The sequence below is a fragment of the Gossypium arboreum genome, chromosome 9, assembly GCF_025698485.1.
Source record: "Gossypium arboreum isolate Shixiya-1 chromosome 9, ASM2569848v2, whole genome shotgun sequence".
NCBI classification, from domain to species: Eukaryota; Viridiplantae; Streptophyta; class Magnoliopsida; order Malvales; family Malvaceae; genus Gossypium; species Gossypium arboreum.
The window spans coordinates 51,710,708-51,731,371 of NC_069078.1; the positions used below are offsets into that span (position 1 = coordinate 51,710,708).

The 20,664-nt window shown below is 33.0% G+C and overlaps 1 protein-coding gene across 1 annotated transcript; it reads right to left on the reverse strand.

The window, feature by feature from the left end:
• Positions 1-14,539: 14,539 nt before the first annotated feature.
• On the reverse strand, positions 14,540-15,340 carry LOC108455672 (glycine-rich protein 23-like). Its single transcript, XM_017754208.1, has one exon. It carries the CDS (start codon positions 15,338-15,340, stop codon positions 14,540-14,542), a length of 801 nt encoding a protein of 266 aa, XP_017609697.1.
• Between the last annotated feature and the right edge of the window lie 5,324 nt (positions 15,341-20,664).

The window sequence follows — 20,664 nt, forward strand, 5'->3', positions numbered from 1 at the left end:
ATTCATTTATCATTTTTTAATTATTTTAGTTTCCAATTTAGTTCTTGCCTTTTTCTAATTTTCCATGGATGAATCATCAAAAATATCTACTAACTTTTCTTTAATGGTCTAATTACCATATAATGACCTCTTATTTTGAATTTCATAGCTAATTGATCCTTTCAGCTACCGGAACTCAACTTTTGCATTTTATGCAATTTGGTCCTTTCCATAATTAAACACATAAACGGTAAAATTTTCTTATCAGAATTTTCATAAAACATTCCTATCATAATGCAGACCATACAATAATATTAAAAAAAAAATTTTCTGGCTCAAATTTATGGTCCCGAAACCATTATTTCGATTTCATTAAAAATGGGCTGCTACACAGAAAGGAAAAAAAATGGGCTGAATTAAGGGTGAAGGAAATATATTTCAATTGCTTAACAGTGAATTAGCAAACATCATAATTTGACTGGAAGAAAAGAAGAGACGTAGAGTAAATTGGGTAAAGGAAAGATATTTCAATCGCTTAACAATAAATTGACAAACATTAACTCTAACACGGTTGGATCTAAAAAGTTATAGGTTAATTATACCTTTAGCATTTACGCGTAGGACGTGCAAGGCGGGGCACGAAGACTTCCTGCATCGAAGAAAAGATTGACCAATAAGTCTATATTTTCAAAATCAAATATGTGTGCGAAACAATTATGAGATTATATGAGACAACTTACCCGAGGCTCATAGCAACACCTATTTGATTCACTTAGACAATGCCAAAATGTGTAATGACTTGAGATTGAGTTAGTGGTGGCTGAGAATGAAAGGTGAAATTTTAGAGTTTTTACTGAGATGTCTGGCATGTCAAAAGGTCAAAGCTAAACATCGAGTTTTGTCCTGGTTATTACTACTAGTTATGATTTCTGAATGGAAATGAGAGTGAGTTACGATGGATTTCATATTTGGACTACCTTTGGTGCTGAGAAAGAAAGACTCGATCTGGGTTATTATTATCAGACTGACGAAATCAGCTAATTTTATTCTGATAAAAAAATATTACTCGCTTGAAAATCTAGCTGAGTTGGATGTATTTGAGATTCACCTCTAGATTCTGGAGTAAACTTCACAAAGCTCTGGTGCTGACAGACGGATAGCCGAAACGGGTAATTTAAATTCTAAGGGACATATTATAGTGTCGTATCATTGAGTTCGAAGGTAGCTGGGAAAATATTTGTCGTTGGCTAAATTCTCTTATAACAACAAGTATTAGTTTAGTATTAAAATGGTACCGTTTGAAGCTTTTTATGGAAAAAAATGTAGAACACTGTTATACTGGTTAGAATTGAGCGAGAACAAGCTAGTTGGGAAAGATTTGACTTGGAAAATCAAAGAATCTATGATAACACATTAATCGAAACTATTTTCAGGTGAGAAATGTTGAGGATGAAATTTTCTAAAGGGGGAGAGTTATAACACCCTGTTTTTAGTGATGTCGGAAATAGTGGTTTTGGGACCACAAATCTATTGAGTGAGTACGTAAATATTATTATTTAATATTTATGAGTCAAATATAGTATTATATTGAATTTTGATTTGATAATTTTTGTTAATTAAACGAATAGTTAAGTACAAGTGGTTTGCCCCTAAAGTCAAGTGATTTTGCAAAATGAGGTATCAAGACCTCGTTTCAGTAAATCGAGTTCGTAAATATTTTTATTAAAAATTTATAGAGTTACAATATAGGTATATTGAAGTTTGGTCCAAAAATTTTAGTGATTTGTTAGTTAATTAAAGAAAAATGACTAAATCGTAAAAATTGTAAAACTTAATCGCTATTGATTAATATTGATTAATTGAGCTAAAAAGTTTTTTTTTAAGGCTTGGAATGACAACTAAGCCATTATAACTTATAGTGGACTGTTGTATATATATTTTAAGTGAAATTTTTTTTATCATATTAGTAATTTAATAATAAAATATGTTAAAATAATAAAACAACAGGGCTATCATCTTCATTTGGTCTTCTTACCGAAATAAAAACATAAAAACACCATTTTTTAAGTTTAAAGATTTGACCAAGCTTGTTGTTTTGCATGTAAGTCCTTTTGAAACGCGACTTTCGTAATTTTTATGGTTTTAAGATTGTTGTAGCTTAATCTAGCTAGCATAGGGACTAATTCATAAAATTTTTAAATGTTTTGAGTTATGTCATTGATGAATTTGTGATTTTTCTGAAGTTTGATGATAGATTTATAAGCTTCATAGTTAAATATGACTATTTTGTAAATCAGTTTTGGTTGATTTTAAAGTTTAAGGACTAAGTTGTTAAAATAGTAAAATTACATTAAATTCTTGTGAAAATTTGATAAATATGGGCTGAATAGGGACTATATAAAATTTAGCTAGCATTTATTTGGTTAAATTGTGATAGATTTGAAACTTTCAAATTTAAGGACTAAATTGAATAAAAGATAAAAGTTTGGGGTAAAAGTGTAAAATATTGATTAAGGGTCAAATATGTGAATTTAAGTATTTGAAGATATTTTATTTGGTTAATTGAATTAAATTGTTATATTTAGATCAAGAAATGTATCAGTTGGTTGATAATCTTGGGAAAGGAAAAGTCGTTGAATAGTCGTTGTCGAAGTGTTGGTAACTATTGCGTTTTGGTAAGTTCGTATTATATTATTATGTTTGATGATAGCTTAGATAATTATGTATTTTATTGTATAAGTAAATACAATTATGTGATTAACTGAGTAAGTTTGAAATGGAAAAGTAATGGATTGGAATGTAAAGTATGGCATGGTATACGATTACATTAATATAAGTTGGTATACGGAATGGGTGTAATCATTGTTAATGTTTGAACATGTGATGACCTTAGAAATCTGGATAAGCCTGTGTGAACTTAATGAATAGCTAGGATACAAATGACATGTCATTAGGGAATTCTAGGAACTTAGTGTTTGTGATTACAATTCCAATTACTATGTACAAGTGTTACAGTTCCAAGCACTATGTGTCGGTGTTTACAATTTCAGGTACCATGTACCAATGGTGGATACCATACCGATGACTTGAGATCCTGCATGTGTTGCAGATTCTTTGAAGCTTGTGTGAGAAACATTGTGTATTGGTTAATGTCTCGTTTGTCAGCTTGTGTAAGCATTACCCTCCCGCGTATCCCAAGTCAATTTACTATTGTTCTCTGGGTAAAACAATTAATTTTTGAAATGGAAATGAAAAAAGATGACATGATGAATTATGTTACTTTGATTTTATTTTGGTATATGAATCTTGGCATGTTATGTTTCGATGATTTAATTTATCTAGGCTTAATCATTTCACATGGTAGAAATTATGGAACAAAGCAAAGGAATGTAATTTCTATGTTATGTAATGTCCCAAACCTGATCCAATGAATTGGATCCAAATCTAGGGTGTTACCAAAAATACACAAGTGACTTAATTTTTCTGAAACAAAAACTCAATCACTTAAGACTACTTGAATTCAAATCCTGTTAATAGAATACATAAGTATAGACACTTAAGAAGTTCAAATGATATACATAGAGAATTTAATTTCAATTGGGACTAACTAATTCCCTGGTCCATAAAATTCCCTTGCGCAAAGGATTTCTAAGTAACAACTCAAACTCAATCTCGCCATCAAGCTCACTCTGTATGCATAACAGCCCTTCCAACCATTCTCTTAGCCTAATCCTGGTGTTATCCCTCCAAGCGAAGACTTTTAAAGATCCACCTGAAACATAACACATAGAGGTAAGTTTGAAAGAACTTAGTGAGTCAACCCTCATGACCTGAATCATATTTGCGTGATGGATTCAAGGTTTCAATGAATATCTCAACATTCTTCATTCTTCGCTTTTGCCTCTAAGGATTATTTCTTTGATTTCCATTCTTAGATTCATTTTCATTTCCATATCTTATTCTAAGGCCTTCCCTTCTCTTTAGTGCCTTTGAGCCTTTACCTTCCTTTTTCAATCATTAGGTCATAACTACATTGAGTTTCAGGAAGAGGCCTATACACAGGTAACTGATATCTCTTTTTACAATATTGTGTTCATCTTCAGAATACATTTTTGTTGTGTCACAGTATCTCTTTAATTCCCTATCTTTGTAACACCCTTAACCCGTACCCGTCACCGGTTTCGGAGCATTACCAGAACATTCAGAAAAATTTACAAATAAATCATGCAAGTTACTATACAAATTTCGAAATCTTTGTTAACGTCCCTTAAATGCACCCTCGAGACCGAATACCAACTTTAGAATTGAGTCGGGACTTAATCGGAACCTCTGAAAATTTTTTGTGACTTTAAAAAAATTTTCCAAGGTGTAAGGCTCACACACCCGTGTGATCCTGGGACACGCCTGTGTTAGAGGTTGTGCACAACCCCCTGTAACTCTATAACTTGCACACATGGCTGAGACACACGCCCATGTCTCTGTCCGTGTGCTCAATTCTGAGCATTCTGTTTCTCAGAATTAAGGTGCAGGGGACAAACGGCCTAACCACATGCCTATGTTACCACTCCATGTGTCACACACGGTCTAGACACACGTTGTGTGTCTGCCCGTGTGGACAAAATAAAGTCATTCCTAGCTTCATTTCTCACCCAAACTTTTCCATAATCCTACACCACATCTTGCATTCATAACCCAACAAATCCAAGCATTTTATTCAAGTTAATTCCATCATTTAACATGATATATCATCACATACTATTACTAACCATTTCAAGCATTCTAATCATGCATGTTCCATCCATCATCCTGGCATAACATTTTATGCATACATGTTTACAATCTCACCTTGGTTATGCTTTCATGTTAGATATAATTTGATCACTACTTAACATATATTTGGTTAACATAATATGACATGACAAGTATATCAAAATAATCATTACTAGCCATTCCAATGGCTAGATTACAAGCATCGTTTACATTTACATGCCAATATGGCCAACATATCCTATCTATGCCATTACAACCGCAATTGAATTACCATACTATACCGACATGGGTCGATGGATAGTGTGAGTGATCTCTGCCAAGCTTTCGATTACTCTAAAACAGGGGAAAATAAACAGAGTAAGCATAAAATGCTTAGTAAGTTCGTATAACATGGTACTTAACTTACCATTCATCCTATTTAAGGTAACTATAAGGCATAATCAATCAATTTGCCTTCAAGCCCTACACACATTCTCATTGCCCTCGTTAGTCATATATTTCATATTAACATTAAAACATCTATAGGCTCAACAAAAACCAAGTTTCCAAGCACATATGCTTGCCACATCATGTATTCATTCAACATGCATAATTCATCTCATTATTTCAAGTATGATTTCATAATAATTCATTTCGAGTTCAGATTATTCCATACCAAAACTTTACTCATTTTATTCGAGTATTAAGGTCACTCAAGTAGTAGTAAATTCAAGCATTCGGGTCTATGATCAAGGATGAACATTCTAATCAAGTAATTTCCATATACAAAATGTAATATTCTTTCATGTCATATTTCCATATCCTATGTATCATTCCATGTCAATTTCTTTTAATTTCATCGTTGCCCTTGTCAGAACTTTACCCATTGAATTTATTCAAAATATTGATGGATACACAGGTAGCACACCCAAGGTGTACTAATCAGAATTCGTCAATTCGTGTACAATGGTACCTTTAAGGAACAATTTTCAAAAAGTACACTCTCGAGCTATACATGTATACAACAGGATTACCAGCCCAGGCTAAATCCTTTTTATGTCATATGCTCTAAAGAGCTTAATATGGATTACCCGTTCGGGCTAAATCCAATCCATAATATATGGTCGAGAGGACTTTTGTCAGGATTACCTGTCCGGCCTAAATCCTATTAGAATTGAGGTCGAAGGATTACTCATCCGAGCTAAATCCTATCCGCAACAAATGCAGGACCTCTTTCATTTCGAAAAATCACATATCCATCGATTTTCCATTTATTCAAACATGGTTTAAACACTTTTCAAGCATTATCGGGCATTTGATTATTTCATACCTCCGTATCATTTACGTAATTTGAGTAAAACACATTCCACATTCATGTCAAGCATACAAGTAACATTTTATTCATTTACCATTTTATCGGGCATTTTCATTTATCGGGCTATATCGAGTAGGTGATCATTTCACATATTTATGACATTAATAAAATTCACAAACACAACATTTAAATCAAACATAAAAACATATATCATTTAGTCACACGAACTTACCTCGATAATTGTTCGTATACAAAAAATCCACTGATAGACTTTTTTCCTCTATTCCTCGTTCTAACTCCGTATTTGGTCTATCCGGATCTATATGAGTAAATTTAACATCAATTTATCACATTCTATATTCATGTGGGCTAAATTTTCATCCTAGGAAAAATTACGATTTTGCCCCTAACTTTTCCATAGATTCCATTTTCCTTTCTAGGCACGGAAAATGAAATTCATGAAATCTGGCCCTCTACCCAAGCCTAGCCGAATTATACATACAACTTTTACAGCACATACATTTCACAAATTTTAGCATTTTCCATGGATTTTCACTATTTTTCATTTTAGCTCCTAAATCAAGTTTTCATGAAAAATCACTTTGTAAAAGTTATTTATCTTTCATCAATCTTTCATTTTTTACCATAAGTTTAAAATTTCCAGCATATACATCCTTGACCCAATTTTTATAACATGATAACATTTCAAATTGATTCTCCAAATAGATAGTGTAGGCTATCTTGGTTTCAAAAATATCAAAATTACTAAAAACAGGACAAGGAAACTTACCCAATTTGGCCATGAAAGTCTCTTCTCTCTCTCTCTCCTAGGGTTTCCATGTTTATTTTGGGGAAGAAGATGAGAAAATATGATTTTTATTTTCTTTTCATCTTTTTAATTAATTAATATTTTCCCTTTCCAATTTAGTCTCTAGCCTTTTTCTCATTTTCCATAGATGAATCATCCAAAAATATCTACATACTTTTTATTAATGGTCTAATTACCATATAAGGACCTTAAGTTTTGAATTTCATAGCTATTCGATCCTTCTAGCTACTAGAATGAAACTTTTGCATTTTAAGCGGTTTGGCCCTTCTCGTAATTAAACACATAATCGGTAAAATTTTCTTTTCAAAATTTTCACATGACATTTCTAGTATAATATGGATCATATAATAAATAAAAATAAATTTTATTTTTTGGCTCGAATTTGTGGTCTCAAGACCATTGTTCTGATTTCACCGAAATTGGGCTGTTACAATCTTATTCACAACGATCACTTTGCCATTATATCTACATATACAACTTGTACTTACTAATTGCATTTAAGGACGTTATGTAATATGCTGATCATGGAACACAGAGTCCACTGTAGAGGTGTTCTTCATGGTTCGCCATTGGGAGCCTCTCTAGGTTACAGCACATGGGTAGCCTATCCTGTGCGTACCATACTACCTTCCTTATGGGGTTCATCACAGAGATTGCCTCTTCATAATCCGCCACAGGGATGTCTCCTTCACTCACTATTATTAGGACCTTATACTCCTAAGATAACCTGTCATACCATTTCTTCAAATTTCTTCATACACATAATTCTTTTAGGGTCCGCCACAAAGGCGTTCCTTTCATATGATAACCAGTGTCCATCCAATATTCCTTTTTCCATCGTTTCGGTTTCACCATAAGGACATTTCTTTAAGATTCGACACAAATTCTTTTCTTTCACATTGCACCACAAAGGCTATTCCTTAGAGTGCGCCATGAAGGCGTTCCTTTCTAGAGATTGACACAAAAGGCTATTCTTCAGAGTGTGCCATGAAGACGTTCCTTTCTAGAGATTGCCACAAAGAATGTTCCTTAGAATGTGCCACGAAGGCATTCTTTTCCAGAGATTTCCACAATGGCTATTCCTTATTTTAGTGTGTTCACGATACGGATTTGCCTAAATTCATATTTTACAAGGTTTGCCCCTTATCTCCCACGGCCACACAGAGAACCCCATTGGGTAATTACCTTGCTTTAATTATTTCTATATGATACCATAACACACTAGTTATGGTCTTACACGATATGGTCCTTTCCATTATAGTGCCATCACCATTGACTTTTCCTTTCAGAAATTCAGGTTTTAAGTCTCGACGGAACCTTTTAGATGACTCCGCGGACACAAACTCAGATCATCATACATTGACTCACTCTTATCAGACATAGTACATAACATGCTTTCAAGGTACACACACATTTCAATTATTCATATACAAACATTCTTCAACCTTAATATTCATGCCATATACTTAGATCATCAGATCTCAGGAAATTTACACATATTCGGTCCATTAAACATTCATTCTACAACTAAACCATTACACCATACCTCTCTAGCTCAGTTGCCTCAGTTTAATAAATTTCTCAAAAAAGTTTCTAGAATACACTACACATAAAAGATTCAGCTTAGGGACTCACCTGATTCTCCCTTTAGTAGCTCCAAACTCTAGATCCATACTACTATTGATTAATCAACAGTGACTACTGCTACAAAAAATGGAAACTCATCAAGATTTATTCTCATACCCTCATCCTTTTTCTATCATCTGTAACACTGGAAATCCCCTAATAGCACCTTATATAATCCATTTTACTAGTTTTCCAAGTTTAACAGACTTTCTCTTTCTCAGTATACATGCAAAGTCAGAAATCTTACCTTTCCATAGAGCATTCATAGGTAGAGGTCTAGATTTACAACTTACCTTAAGTGCAAGAAGGAAATACTCTAAGTTCCTTTAGATCTAGACTAGAATATTTCTTGAAGAAGAAGAGGAAAGACTCCCCCCCTTTTTTTAATCGGATCATCTAGATATACAACCTTTTTCCCTATGAAAATTTGACACGTATCATAATCCTCTTCGATCTGCTGCACATGTGGTTTACAGTTGTAAGGAAATGTGTATGAAAATCCAACATTATATATAATTATATATATGGGGTCCAATCCATCAATCGTTCCTAACTATCACGTTAGAACATAATTAGGACCGTAACTACCCAAACTTGGTGCGCAACCCAATATTCTTTAACACATTACCAAACCCCTCATCTTTACAATTGTAACACCCCTAACCCGTATCTGTCGCCGGAATAGGGTTACGAGGTATTAACGATCAAAACACATCATTAAACATACATAACTTATACATTTATGCATTTATATACAACTACCATTCAATCCAATCATATTTTCCCTTATAAAGATTTACGAGTCCTTAAACATGCTTTTGAAATGATTATGGGACTAAACCGATAACATATGAAAATTTTGGAAACTTAGAAAAATTTCAACATTTTAGGGGTCACATGCCCTTGTGAATAGGCAGTGTGCCTCACACAACTAGTAGACACGCCCATGTCGTAGGCCATGTGGAAATAGGGCATACATACTGACTTGCATCACACGGCCAAAGACAAGCCCATGTGCCAGACCATTTGAAAACTGGAGAGTATATTGACTTGGGTCACACGGCCAACTACACGCCCGTGTGTCTAGCCCGTGTGCCCTTCGAAGTGATCACACATACCCATGTGCCAGGCCGTGTGCTAGGCCGTGCCAAACCTGTAGGGTATACTGACTTATGCAACACGGCCAAATCACACACTCGTGTGCTAGGCTGTGTGCCAATTAGAGGACATACTGACTTGTACCACATGGCCAGTCACACGCCCGTGTATGAGACCGTGTGGAGTATACTGACTTTAATTCAATTTTAACACCAAGGGACACACGACCGTGTAACATAACCGTGTGTCACACACGGCTGAGACACACATCTGTGTCTCTACCCGTGTGGACAAAAATAGGTTATTTGCCATGACATTTTTCCATCCTATTTTCACATGCATACACAAGCATACACAAGCATAAATGCCAACATTTCATGACCCAAAAGGCAGCCCTTCCATAACATTTCTTACACATATAATGCCAATACCACATAACATTCAAAGGTTTAACTAATATATACATTTTCCATTCATAAGTTTACCTTAAAACAAACACATTTGCACATCTCCATTCCATCAACTATTTCCCAAAACATACCAAACTATAACATTAAGTTTAGCCAAATCACATTGCTTAACTTATACACAAAATGTACCAAACCATAATCACAAGTAACCATAACTATCATCTTTATAACAAGCCTATACATGCCATATTTACATATCCACAAGATCAAAAGTACCAATCAGCAATTGGATAGTATGATGTGTAACTCTGACTTGTCCGAAACGATCAAGCTATCGAACCTCTATAAAACATGGAAAAAGAAACAAAGTAAGCTTTATAGCTTAGTAAGCCCGTATAATTCAAAATTAAACTTACCATATATACATAATCAAGGCTAATAATCAAGGTGTATACAATTCAATTACCAAATGGCTAAACACAAGCATTCATCACAAGTTAGTCAACTAAATACATGAAATAATCCATTATATCAATACAATGCATCATACCAAATTCATATATCATGTACAACATTGGTAACATTTCATTTTCAATCATATAAACAATAATTCATTTAAAAACTGTAACTCATCCATATAAACAGAACGTATGCTCGTTGAACTTATTAGAATCTTGAGGGATACTCGGGTGATATACAGTACATATAAATCAGTAATCTGTCAATTCCTTATCATTTTTCACTCTTTTGAGCTATGAATAGTAAGCTCCTCCTGAGCTGATTGATAGTAAGATCTATTGAGTTGAAACGATAAGCTCTAACGAGCTGAATCAATAAGCTCATTCGAGCTGAGAACAGTAAGCTCTTACAAGTTGATATATTAGTAAGCTCATACGAGCTGCAGTGAGTCTGCAACACATGCAAGATCTCAACCAATGTGGTAACCCTATGATATGTCACTCGTATCCTACGAATTCTTACAGTTCAAACGGGGCTCGGTAACAAATAAACTATATAATAAGGCATTCACAATCCAAATATATCAAACACCCAATTATACACATTCATTACAATTATTTCAAGTATTTAAAAGCTTGATTCTAATTATACGAACTTACCTCGAGTTACTCAGATGGAAACTATCGACTATTCGTCTACTTTTCTTTTTCCCCGATGTAATTTTGATCTCGGTTTATCTTGATCAATTTAACTTCCAAGTCACCAAACCCTAGGGAGCACAAGTTCATTCTTTTTCTTCTTTAAAATTGGCTAAGTAAAGATGACAATGAGAGAACAGATTTTTGTTTTAATTATTATATCATTTATTAACCATTTACCATTTTAACCTTAAAATTAATTCAAATTTTCATTTATACCAAACCATTAACATCCACTAACATAGAAATGGTATATTTATCACTTAAGAACCTTTACTTTAATGTTCTATAGCTATTTGACACTTTTAGCTAATAGAACACAAGTTTTGCACATTACATGATTTAGTCCTTTTTACCAAATTAAGCATTCAAACAGTAAAATTTCTTTACGAAACTTTCACAAAATAATTATATCATGCTGTAAACTTTAATAAAATAATAAAATAAATATTTTGACCTTGGATTTATGGTCCTGAAACCACGTTCCGATTTGACTCAAAAACGGGCTGTTACAACAATTCACTCTTTCCAAAGAAAATTCCTCACCATACTCCTATACCTGTTACGCGCCCACTTCTACACGCTAAGAGCATCAGTTGAGCGGTTAGCATTTCACCTCTCAGAGTACTAGTCGTTTTATTCGCCAAATTCAGATCCCGCTAGAACCGGGTGTTACATGTTATGTATGAATTGTAAACTTAAAATTGATAGGTATGTAATGTTTTATTTTTTGAACTTACTAAGCTTTACATAAGCTTACCCTATTTGGTTTTCTTCCTTGTAGATTTTTAGCTTTTGCTATTGATTGGACAAATTGTTGAAGGTCAAACTATCCAACAACTCTTTCGGTGTCTATTTGTTTATTTTGGCACATTATAACTATCATGTAAATAAGGTTTTGATATTACAAGTTAATGATGATATTGGTGATGTTTTGTGCCATTTGAAATGTAAACATGTATTTTTTGTTTTGGTGACTTGAATTTGGTAGCATATTACTTGATGCTTATCTTAATCAATTGTTGTGGAATGGCCATTTTTTTTTGATAGTTTACGAAATTTTAGTTGATTATGTTAGCCTTTAAAAACTTGGTATAAATGGATGATTTTGATATTTGGTATTTGTGGTCTAGTTGATGATTGAACAAGCTTGACAAGTTAGTTATGTTTTACTTTGGATGGTTAATTGTTATGCTTGAATTGTGGTGCCAATATGAGAATATTGTTTAGACATTTAGGTTTGATTGAATGTGTTTATATATGTTACATGTCTATCTATATGCATCATTAAGTTAGGTTTTGAGATTGGTATGAAGTGATCTTTTCAACTTGATATTTTCGACCATTTTGATAAAAGTATCGATAAAATGGACTAAAGTATCGATACCAAACCATATAAGCGGTTTCAAAATTGATAAAATTCAAATTTGGCATCGATAATTTTACGTAGTATCGATATTTTTCTAATTTGTATTGATACCGTTGAAATAATATCGATACCTTGATTTTACAGAATGCCAAAATCGTATTGATAATTTTTTTCATATTGATATTTGTTATAAAATATAAATACTTATTTTCTTCGTATCGATACTAGTCTAAATTTTAAAAGTTTTATAGTTTAGTCCATTTATTCGAACTTGAATTAAATTTTATAGTAGTTTAAAGCACGATAGACTTGTATAATTATGAATAGTTGATGGTTAAATTGAGTAAGTTTATTCTGGCTTGTTCGTAGCATCTCGTAACTCAGGTTTGGTGACCGGACTGGGTATGGGGTGTTACATCCTAAGAAGTCATCTAGGTAGGAATAACCCAAATTGATGTTGCTTATTCGTGAACACCTTATCCCAATCTGGTCTAGACTATGAGGTCGAGAGATAAGTAGTTCTTGCCAACTCATTAGTTTAGTGGAAGATTGAGAGATCCTGCTAGGTTAATGACTAGTTGATTGGGTAAAACCCGACATAGTAGTTATGACCACTAAAGCAAGTTAGTCTTCCGTCCTTAGAATTGATAAAACCTACAAATTATTTCCTCGTCTTTCTTTTCATGCATTTTAATTATTTTTATAAAACATGATTTGTCATCACCTTAGGAATTATGGTAATATATTTTAATTAAATTATTAATTAGATCTGCTAACATAGTGGCTAGAATCAGTTTAGTCTTGTCTCTATTGGGTACGATGCTCGAAGTACTCCAATACTTCGTTGTATAATTCTATATTACAACCTAACCCGTATACTTGCGAAAACTGCCTAACAATAATATTTGGTTGCAGGATTTACACTCTAGACGTTAATACGTCTGGAGGCGGTCAAGAATGAAACATATTTAGAGGAATCCACCTAAGAATTCACTTCTCAGCTATTTATAACCCCTCATGTACGATCTTCAACCGTATAAAAACCGTCCATTGACAATCATTTTGCCTCCCACTAACAAACTAATTGATTTTAATCCAATCGAACCAAAATCTGATCTCAACCATGTCCAATTTAGTCACTAAATTTTCCTAAATTCTCAATAGAGGCCATCATTTTATGGATTCTTTCAATTTAACTCCTTAATTATTCCTAAATTTCAAGACTTTAAAAAGGGAATCGAGTGTGACACATTTCCTATATATGATGAAGTTTCCAAATGACTTATTATCATAAGTATAAAAATTACTGAGAAAAACTTTCAAAATTCCTTAGTTATGACGGGGTATTTAATTGCAAATTTCAATATCAATCTCTTTTAACTCACTTGATGATATTATTTTACTTCAAATCAAGAATTAAAATCCTTCATTTTCATTATATAAAACACTAAAATTATCTCATGATGGAGTCTCGATAAGATATATTTTTTAAAATGCTTTTGAGGTGAAGAAGTTTTCTAAAATTCTACTATCCCGATGGAGAGTTTCTTAGAAAATAATTTTAAATATTCAACTTTTATTTTAATATAGTATTAATTTTATAATTCATGTTAGTTTTACAATTCATGTTAGTAGTTTACGATTGTCTGTTTCAATAATATTATCTCTATAATTGAACTTTTTTAAAGTATAATTTACCTTAAAACTTTCTTTAAAGAACAAATGAAGTATATATAATACAAAAAAACAATCTTTTAATAAATAATGATATCTAGATTTTGCAATATAAGGATCATAAACTTTACAAGGTTCCCATAGAAAATGTAATTAGGGTTAACTACATAAATCTTAGTATATATAATCTAACAGAATATATAAATTGACGATTGATCAAATAAAAGAATGATAAATATCTATAAAGATGTCCAGCCATAGTTTAGTAGTTCAGATTTATTTGTGAGCATCGTGCAATAGTGTCCCCATCATCATGGTTGCCGAAAACATAACCTAAGCTCCACCTCCTCCTCCAAAAACCTTACTACCTCCGAAACTTACTCCACCAATATTACCTCCATATCCACCTCCACCCCTTAAACCACTTCCAACACTACCTCCACCTCCACCCTTTAAACTACCGCCAGCACTACCCCCAACACTACCTCCACCTCCACCAACAGCAGCACCACGTCCACCAAGGGAACCGGTAGCACTACCTCCAATACTGCTTCCACCTCCACCAACGGTAGCACCACGTCCACCAACGGAACCGGTAGCACTACCTCCAAAACTGCTTCCACCTCCACCTCCACCTCTAAAACTACTTCCACCTCCACCTATTAAACTGCCTCCTCCTCCACCTCTTAAACTACCTCCACCAATGCCACCTTTTAAGCCTCCAGTAACTCGAGCAGCTACATCAGAAGCAACTTGTGAAGCTGCTTTACGAAAACCAGATTGGGCAGCAGCTGTTCCATCAGCAGCAGCTTGTGAAGCTGCTTTATGAAAAGCAGAACGGACAGCAGCTGCTCTATCAGCAGCAGCATGTGCAATTGCTCCACCACCACCACCACCACCACCACCATTATGTCTAGCTCTTAATCCACCAAGAGCAGCAAGACCAAGAAGACCAAGTGTTAAAGACCTTCTATGTACTTCATGTTCTTGACCATCTTCCTGGTCCTTGTTTAAAATTGAACCATGAAGCAAATGCTTGTCACCTTCTATAACATGATGATCAGCAACTATAAAACCATTCAAAAGTAGAATACATGAGAATATGACCACAAACGAGCGAGCAAAAATACCCATCACTATCTAATAGCTAAATTAAAAGTGAAGGAACCATAAATATTGTTCTAGTATTTTGGGTATATATACAGAGAAAACACTAAATTAAATAGAAACTAAAATGAGGCCAAACTTAAAGTGAGGGAGTAAAAATAGTAACACCGTTCACTCAAGTAAGTTAAGAATCCATTTTAGGAAATATTTAACCTGATTGTTTTTTTATTCATTTCCTTGAGTTTTAACCATTTATCATTATGAGAAAACAAATTTAAATTTTCAAAAATACACTTATTGAAAAAAAAAATTTAAATGCTTCGGATCAATTGTGACTTGAAAACATCTTGGATTTACACCTAGAAAAATAAATAAATAATAAAAATTTCAACTTATATGTTAAAACAAAGCAAGTGCAGTTTACGGCCCTTTAGCATATTGCATGACCTTATAGATATGACTATATTTCTATTAGTAAAATATATATATAAACAAATGTCGAAGGAAATAAATTTACTTTCCACTTTTGTAAGTTGTTCTCCTAATTTTTTTTTTGTTCATTTACTCAGATGATATTTAGTATAAAAAACTAAAGGAATATATTTTGTAATTTTGAATAGTTATAAAATATATTATACTTATTTTAACAACAAGATTACATTATTAAATTAGTATTCATTAATTTTCATTTATCTAATATGAAATATGTTATAAAACTACATTATATATGACAACAATAATGTAAGTTTTTGTTATTTATTAATTTAATTGTAGACATTTGATTATCTAGATAAAATTATAGCTAAAGAGTACCAAGGATCATCATATTAAAGTGGACTATTCAAAATGCTTGAAATGGCGGTACATGCAAGTTCAACATACAAAATCCTGAGTTTTCGATTTTGTATAAAAACGAACCTTTACATACTTCTACCGTAATACCTTAGCTAATTTCCGCTCAAAACATGTAAAAGCACGGACCATAACATGACAATACTAATTACAGGCCATTATTTTCATTAGAAATGAAAACTGAGTTCAAAAGAGCCTTAAGACGACATTTGGGAGCCCAAAATACAAAATTTAGTAGTTAGGTCCTTATACCTGATCCAATGAATAAATACATGGTTTGTTATGTTGAGACATAAATTTCATGTATTAAGACTTGCAACTTGTAAAACTAATTTTAACTACAGATTTCGAATGTCTTAAGACACAGGGCCATCTCTTGAGACTTTACTCTCTTTGTCTCAAGACATAAATGCTATATCTCCCTGACATATGTCAAGAAATGCATGAATCAACCAAAATCTTCTTCCTATCTCAAGATTTAAGCCTAAAAATGTAGAAAAATAAGTTGCAAAGTCAGTCATGCAAGCATGCTCCAAACACTATTGCTTGTCGCTAAACCAAGACAATACTAGCAAATTAGACATGCCAAATCTAGTTCAAAACAACCAAATTAGGGTTCAAAGAAATTTAAATAAAAAATTTACACCTAAGTTGTAATGGTATACTTTTCAATGGTATCGAAAAATGTGGTTTTGGAACCCCATTTTCATGAACCAAGTTCATAAAAATTAAATATGAATATTTATGGGGTTAATATAAAAATATATCGATGTTTGACTCATCAATTTTGTCAATTAAATAGTTAATTTAGGCATAGGGACTAAATTGTAAAGTTCCAAAAGCTATAGATTTTTAATTGCCAAAAAACTTGAGGATTAAAATAGCAATTTGCCAAGGGTCCTATATTGCAATTGGATCATTTCTCAATAGGAGAAAGTGGATGGTTTGACTGCAGCTAGACGTGCGAACGTCTAGATTGGAAATACTGCAACAAAATAGATGATTAATTAAACAGTTGTGTTTGCAAGTATATGAGTCAAATTGTAATATAATATGTGTTATAGTGAAATGCTATGGAAAGTATTCTGAGGATCGTACCAAGTCAGGTTGAATTAAATCAATATTAATACTCTACACTAATAAGTCTATATAGTATCAATTTAAAATTATATTACAAAGAATCAAATAAATATCAATTAATCTAATTAACCTAAAAATTAATTAAACTAAAAATCAACCAATTACCAATCGAAAATAATCCAATAAAAATAGGCAGGAGCTTAACTCACTTCAGTGATCCTAATTAACTTCAAAACTCTAGTTTTATCGAGTTAGCTATTAATTAACTAGTTATTACATCTCAACATCTAACTAATTAACTAATCGACCAATAAACGCTTACCTCTCAACCTCAATTTCTTGATCGGGATAAATAATGAGGTACTTGGTAAACTTATCTTTCGATCTCATTTATCCTAAATTACTTCCTAAGGGCTTCACTCCCTAGTGTTTAATCATACATAATTTAAAGCGACTAACCAGGATTCCAACCCTCGTTCATCCACTAATTACTCATAGATCCATTTTCAAACTCCTTAAATGAATTAGCTACTCATGAATTGAAATAAAAAAAATTTCTAAACTCATATTTAACATGTAACAACTTGTTTTTAGTGAAATCGGAACAGTGGTTTTGGGACCATAAATCTGACTAGTAAATTATTATTTTATTATTATTTTAATACCTAAGGTATGTTATTAGAGTCGTATAAATATTTTGTTAAGAAATTTTGACGTTTGCATGCTTAATTAAGTGAAAAAGACTAAATCGTAAAAGGTGCAAAAGTAGAGTTCTAGTAGCTAAAGGTATCAAATAGCTATGAAACTTCAATGTAAGCGGACTTAGATTGTAAATAGACCATTTATATAGTTAGTGGATGTTCATGGATTGGTTTTGTTGAAATTATGAATATTTTTAAAGGTTAAAAATGTAAATAGGTAAATAAAGATAAAATTAAATAAGTAAAAGGTATCATCTTCTTCAATATGTTTCTTCTTCAACTGATTCTTCATAGCTAGGGTTCAGTCAAGCCATTTTTTCTTGCACGGTATGTATTTTGATTTCGTTTTTAATGATTTTTATGTTTTCGGAATCATTTTAGCTTAATATAGCTAGCCCAAAGGCTAATTTGAAAAAATGTTAAAGGTTTAGGGTTTTTCTATGAATTTTCTTGCATGAATTTTTAAGTTTAATGGAAGAATATGAATCTTTGTTGTTAAATAAACAAATTTTGTAAAGAGATTTTTTTTTATGAAATTGTCATTTAGGGACTTACTTGTAAAAGTAGTAAAATACCATGGTAAATTTGTGAAATGCTTTGTATGATTTAGTAGAGGTCCCTAGCGTACTCGGCTAGCATGAAATGTAGATGAAATTGCTTAAATTTCAACTTACGAGCTTAAAGACTAAATTATAAATAAGTTAAAATATTAGGGTCAAATTTGTAATTTTGCAAAAATACAAATTATAGACTGAATTGAATAATAGAATTATTAAATAAATTGAACTTATCTATTTAGATCAAGATAGACCTTGAACAGATTTAGATCAAGGAAAAGCAAAAGCCTCGATTTGATCTTGTTTCTCCGTCTTTGTTATCGAGGTAAGTTTGTATGTTTAAATAATGATTTAATGTTATTTTGATCCATATGTCATTGTGCTATATATCATGTAAATAAATGGTGGAAATCCAACGAAGTTACGATAATTATCGAGCCCCATTTGAACCTTAAGAATATATAGGATACAAATGACATGTTATTAGGGTTACCATGTTTCGAGTGCTGGTTTTGAATGTCTTATCGATGGCTGAGATCCTGCATTTGTTGCGGATACTCTACAACTTGTGTGAACAATATCGTGTAGCTTACATTCCAATTGTCAGCTTGTGTGAGCAGGCCCATTTCACAGCTGGAGTGAGAAACAATGTAAAGGAAAAGGAAAAGGAAAAAGAAAGGTTACAACTATATGTTTAGCACACTTCGAATAAGCTTTGCCGCGTATCCGATGTTATTCTGAATGGTTCAATGGGCATGAAAATGAAATGAGCAATAAGTATTTAAATGACTTATGTCATGAATCTATGGAAAGGAATGAAAAAGAAATTTTCAATGAAAGCATGTTTATGTACATGAAATTGATGATTTCAAGCAATGTTGTTCATGTATAATTACCTATCTTATGTTAATTCAAGTGAATTATGAGTTGATGCACTAACATGTGTTGTTGATGATACTTAGGATTGTGCTAAGCTTATGGTTGGATTGTATCAAGTTTATGCATTGAAATGGTAAGTTATGTTCATGTTTTATGAACTTACTAAGCATTATATGCTTACGTAGTTTTCTTTCCCATGTTTTATAAATAATTGGAAGCTCGATCAATTTGGAAGCTCGTCGGAGATCTATCACACTATCCAGCGATTATAATGGTAGTTTTTGATGTTTTGGCCAAGGTTATAATGGCATGTATAGATGGGCTTATGCTTAATGTTTAGTTGAATGCTTAGATGTTGATTTTGGTATGTATATATGTTGTTGTTTGGTACCATTTCAGTAATGGTTGATTTGTGTCAATTATGTGCTTTTGATGCATGAGTGAAATGGTACAAATGGTAAGTTTATATTGTCATGAAATAGGTCAAGTTATAGTATAATTTGAGATGGTTGAAATGTAACACCCCTAACCCATATCCGTCGTCGGATTAGGGTTAAAGGCATTACCAGACAAATCAGAACATTTTACGAACAATGCATATACTTCATCCAAAATCATAATTATACATCACAAAAGAGTCTCTTATATAGGTCATTGAGACCTTAAACATGCATTAGAAAGGGGTCGGGACTAAACTAAACTTATACAAAATTTTTTGAAACTTAAATAAATTTCCTAAGTTACAGAGGTCACACGCCCGAGTGAATAGGCCGTGTGCCTAACACGACATTAGACACACCCGTGTGTCTAGACCGTGTCAAATTAGGGCATACATACTGACTTGTCCACATGGCCACAAGACACGCATGTGTGCCAGGCCGTGTAAAAATTAGGGAGGCTACTGACTTGGGTCACACGGCCAGTCACACGCCCGTGTGTCTAACCCATGCTCGAAATTGACTTGGCCACACAGCCTAGCACACGCCCGTGTGTGCGACCGTGTGGTCTACTCAAGCTCATTTCGAAATGGCCCTTGAGCAACAAAGTTGAGACACACGCCCGTATCCCTACCTGTGTGGGCAAAAATAGGCCATTTTCAAGGCCAAAATGCCACCCATTAAGGGTCCTCCCTACAAGCAACAAATAAACATCAATTGCATACCAAATGTTCAACCATTTCACAACTAATACATACACCAATTAAGCCATAACATTATCAACCAATTTCATGCTTAATAACCATACCAAATTATGCCAAAACATAAGACAAAATCATATCTAA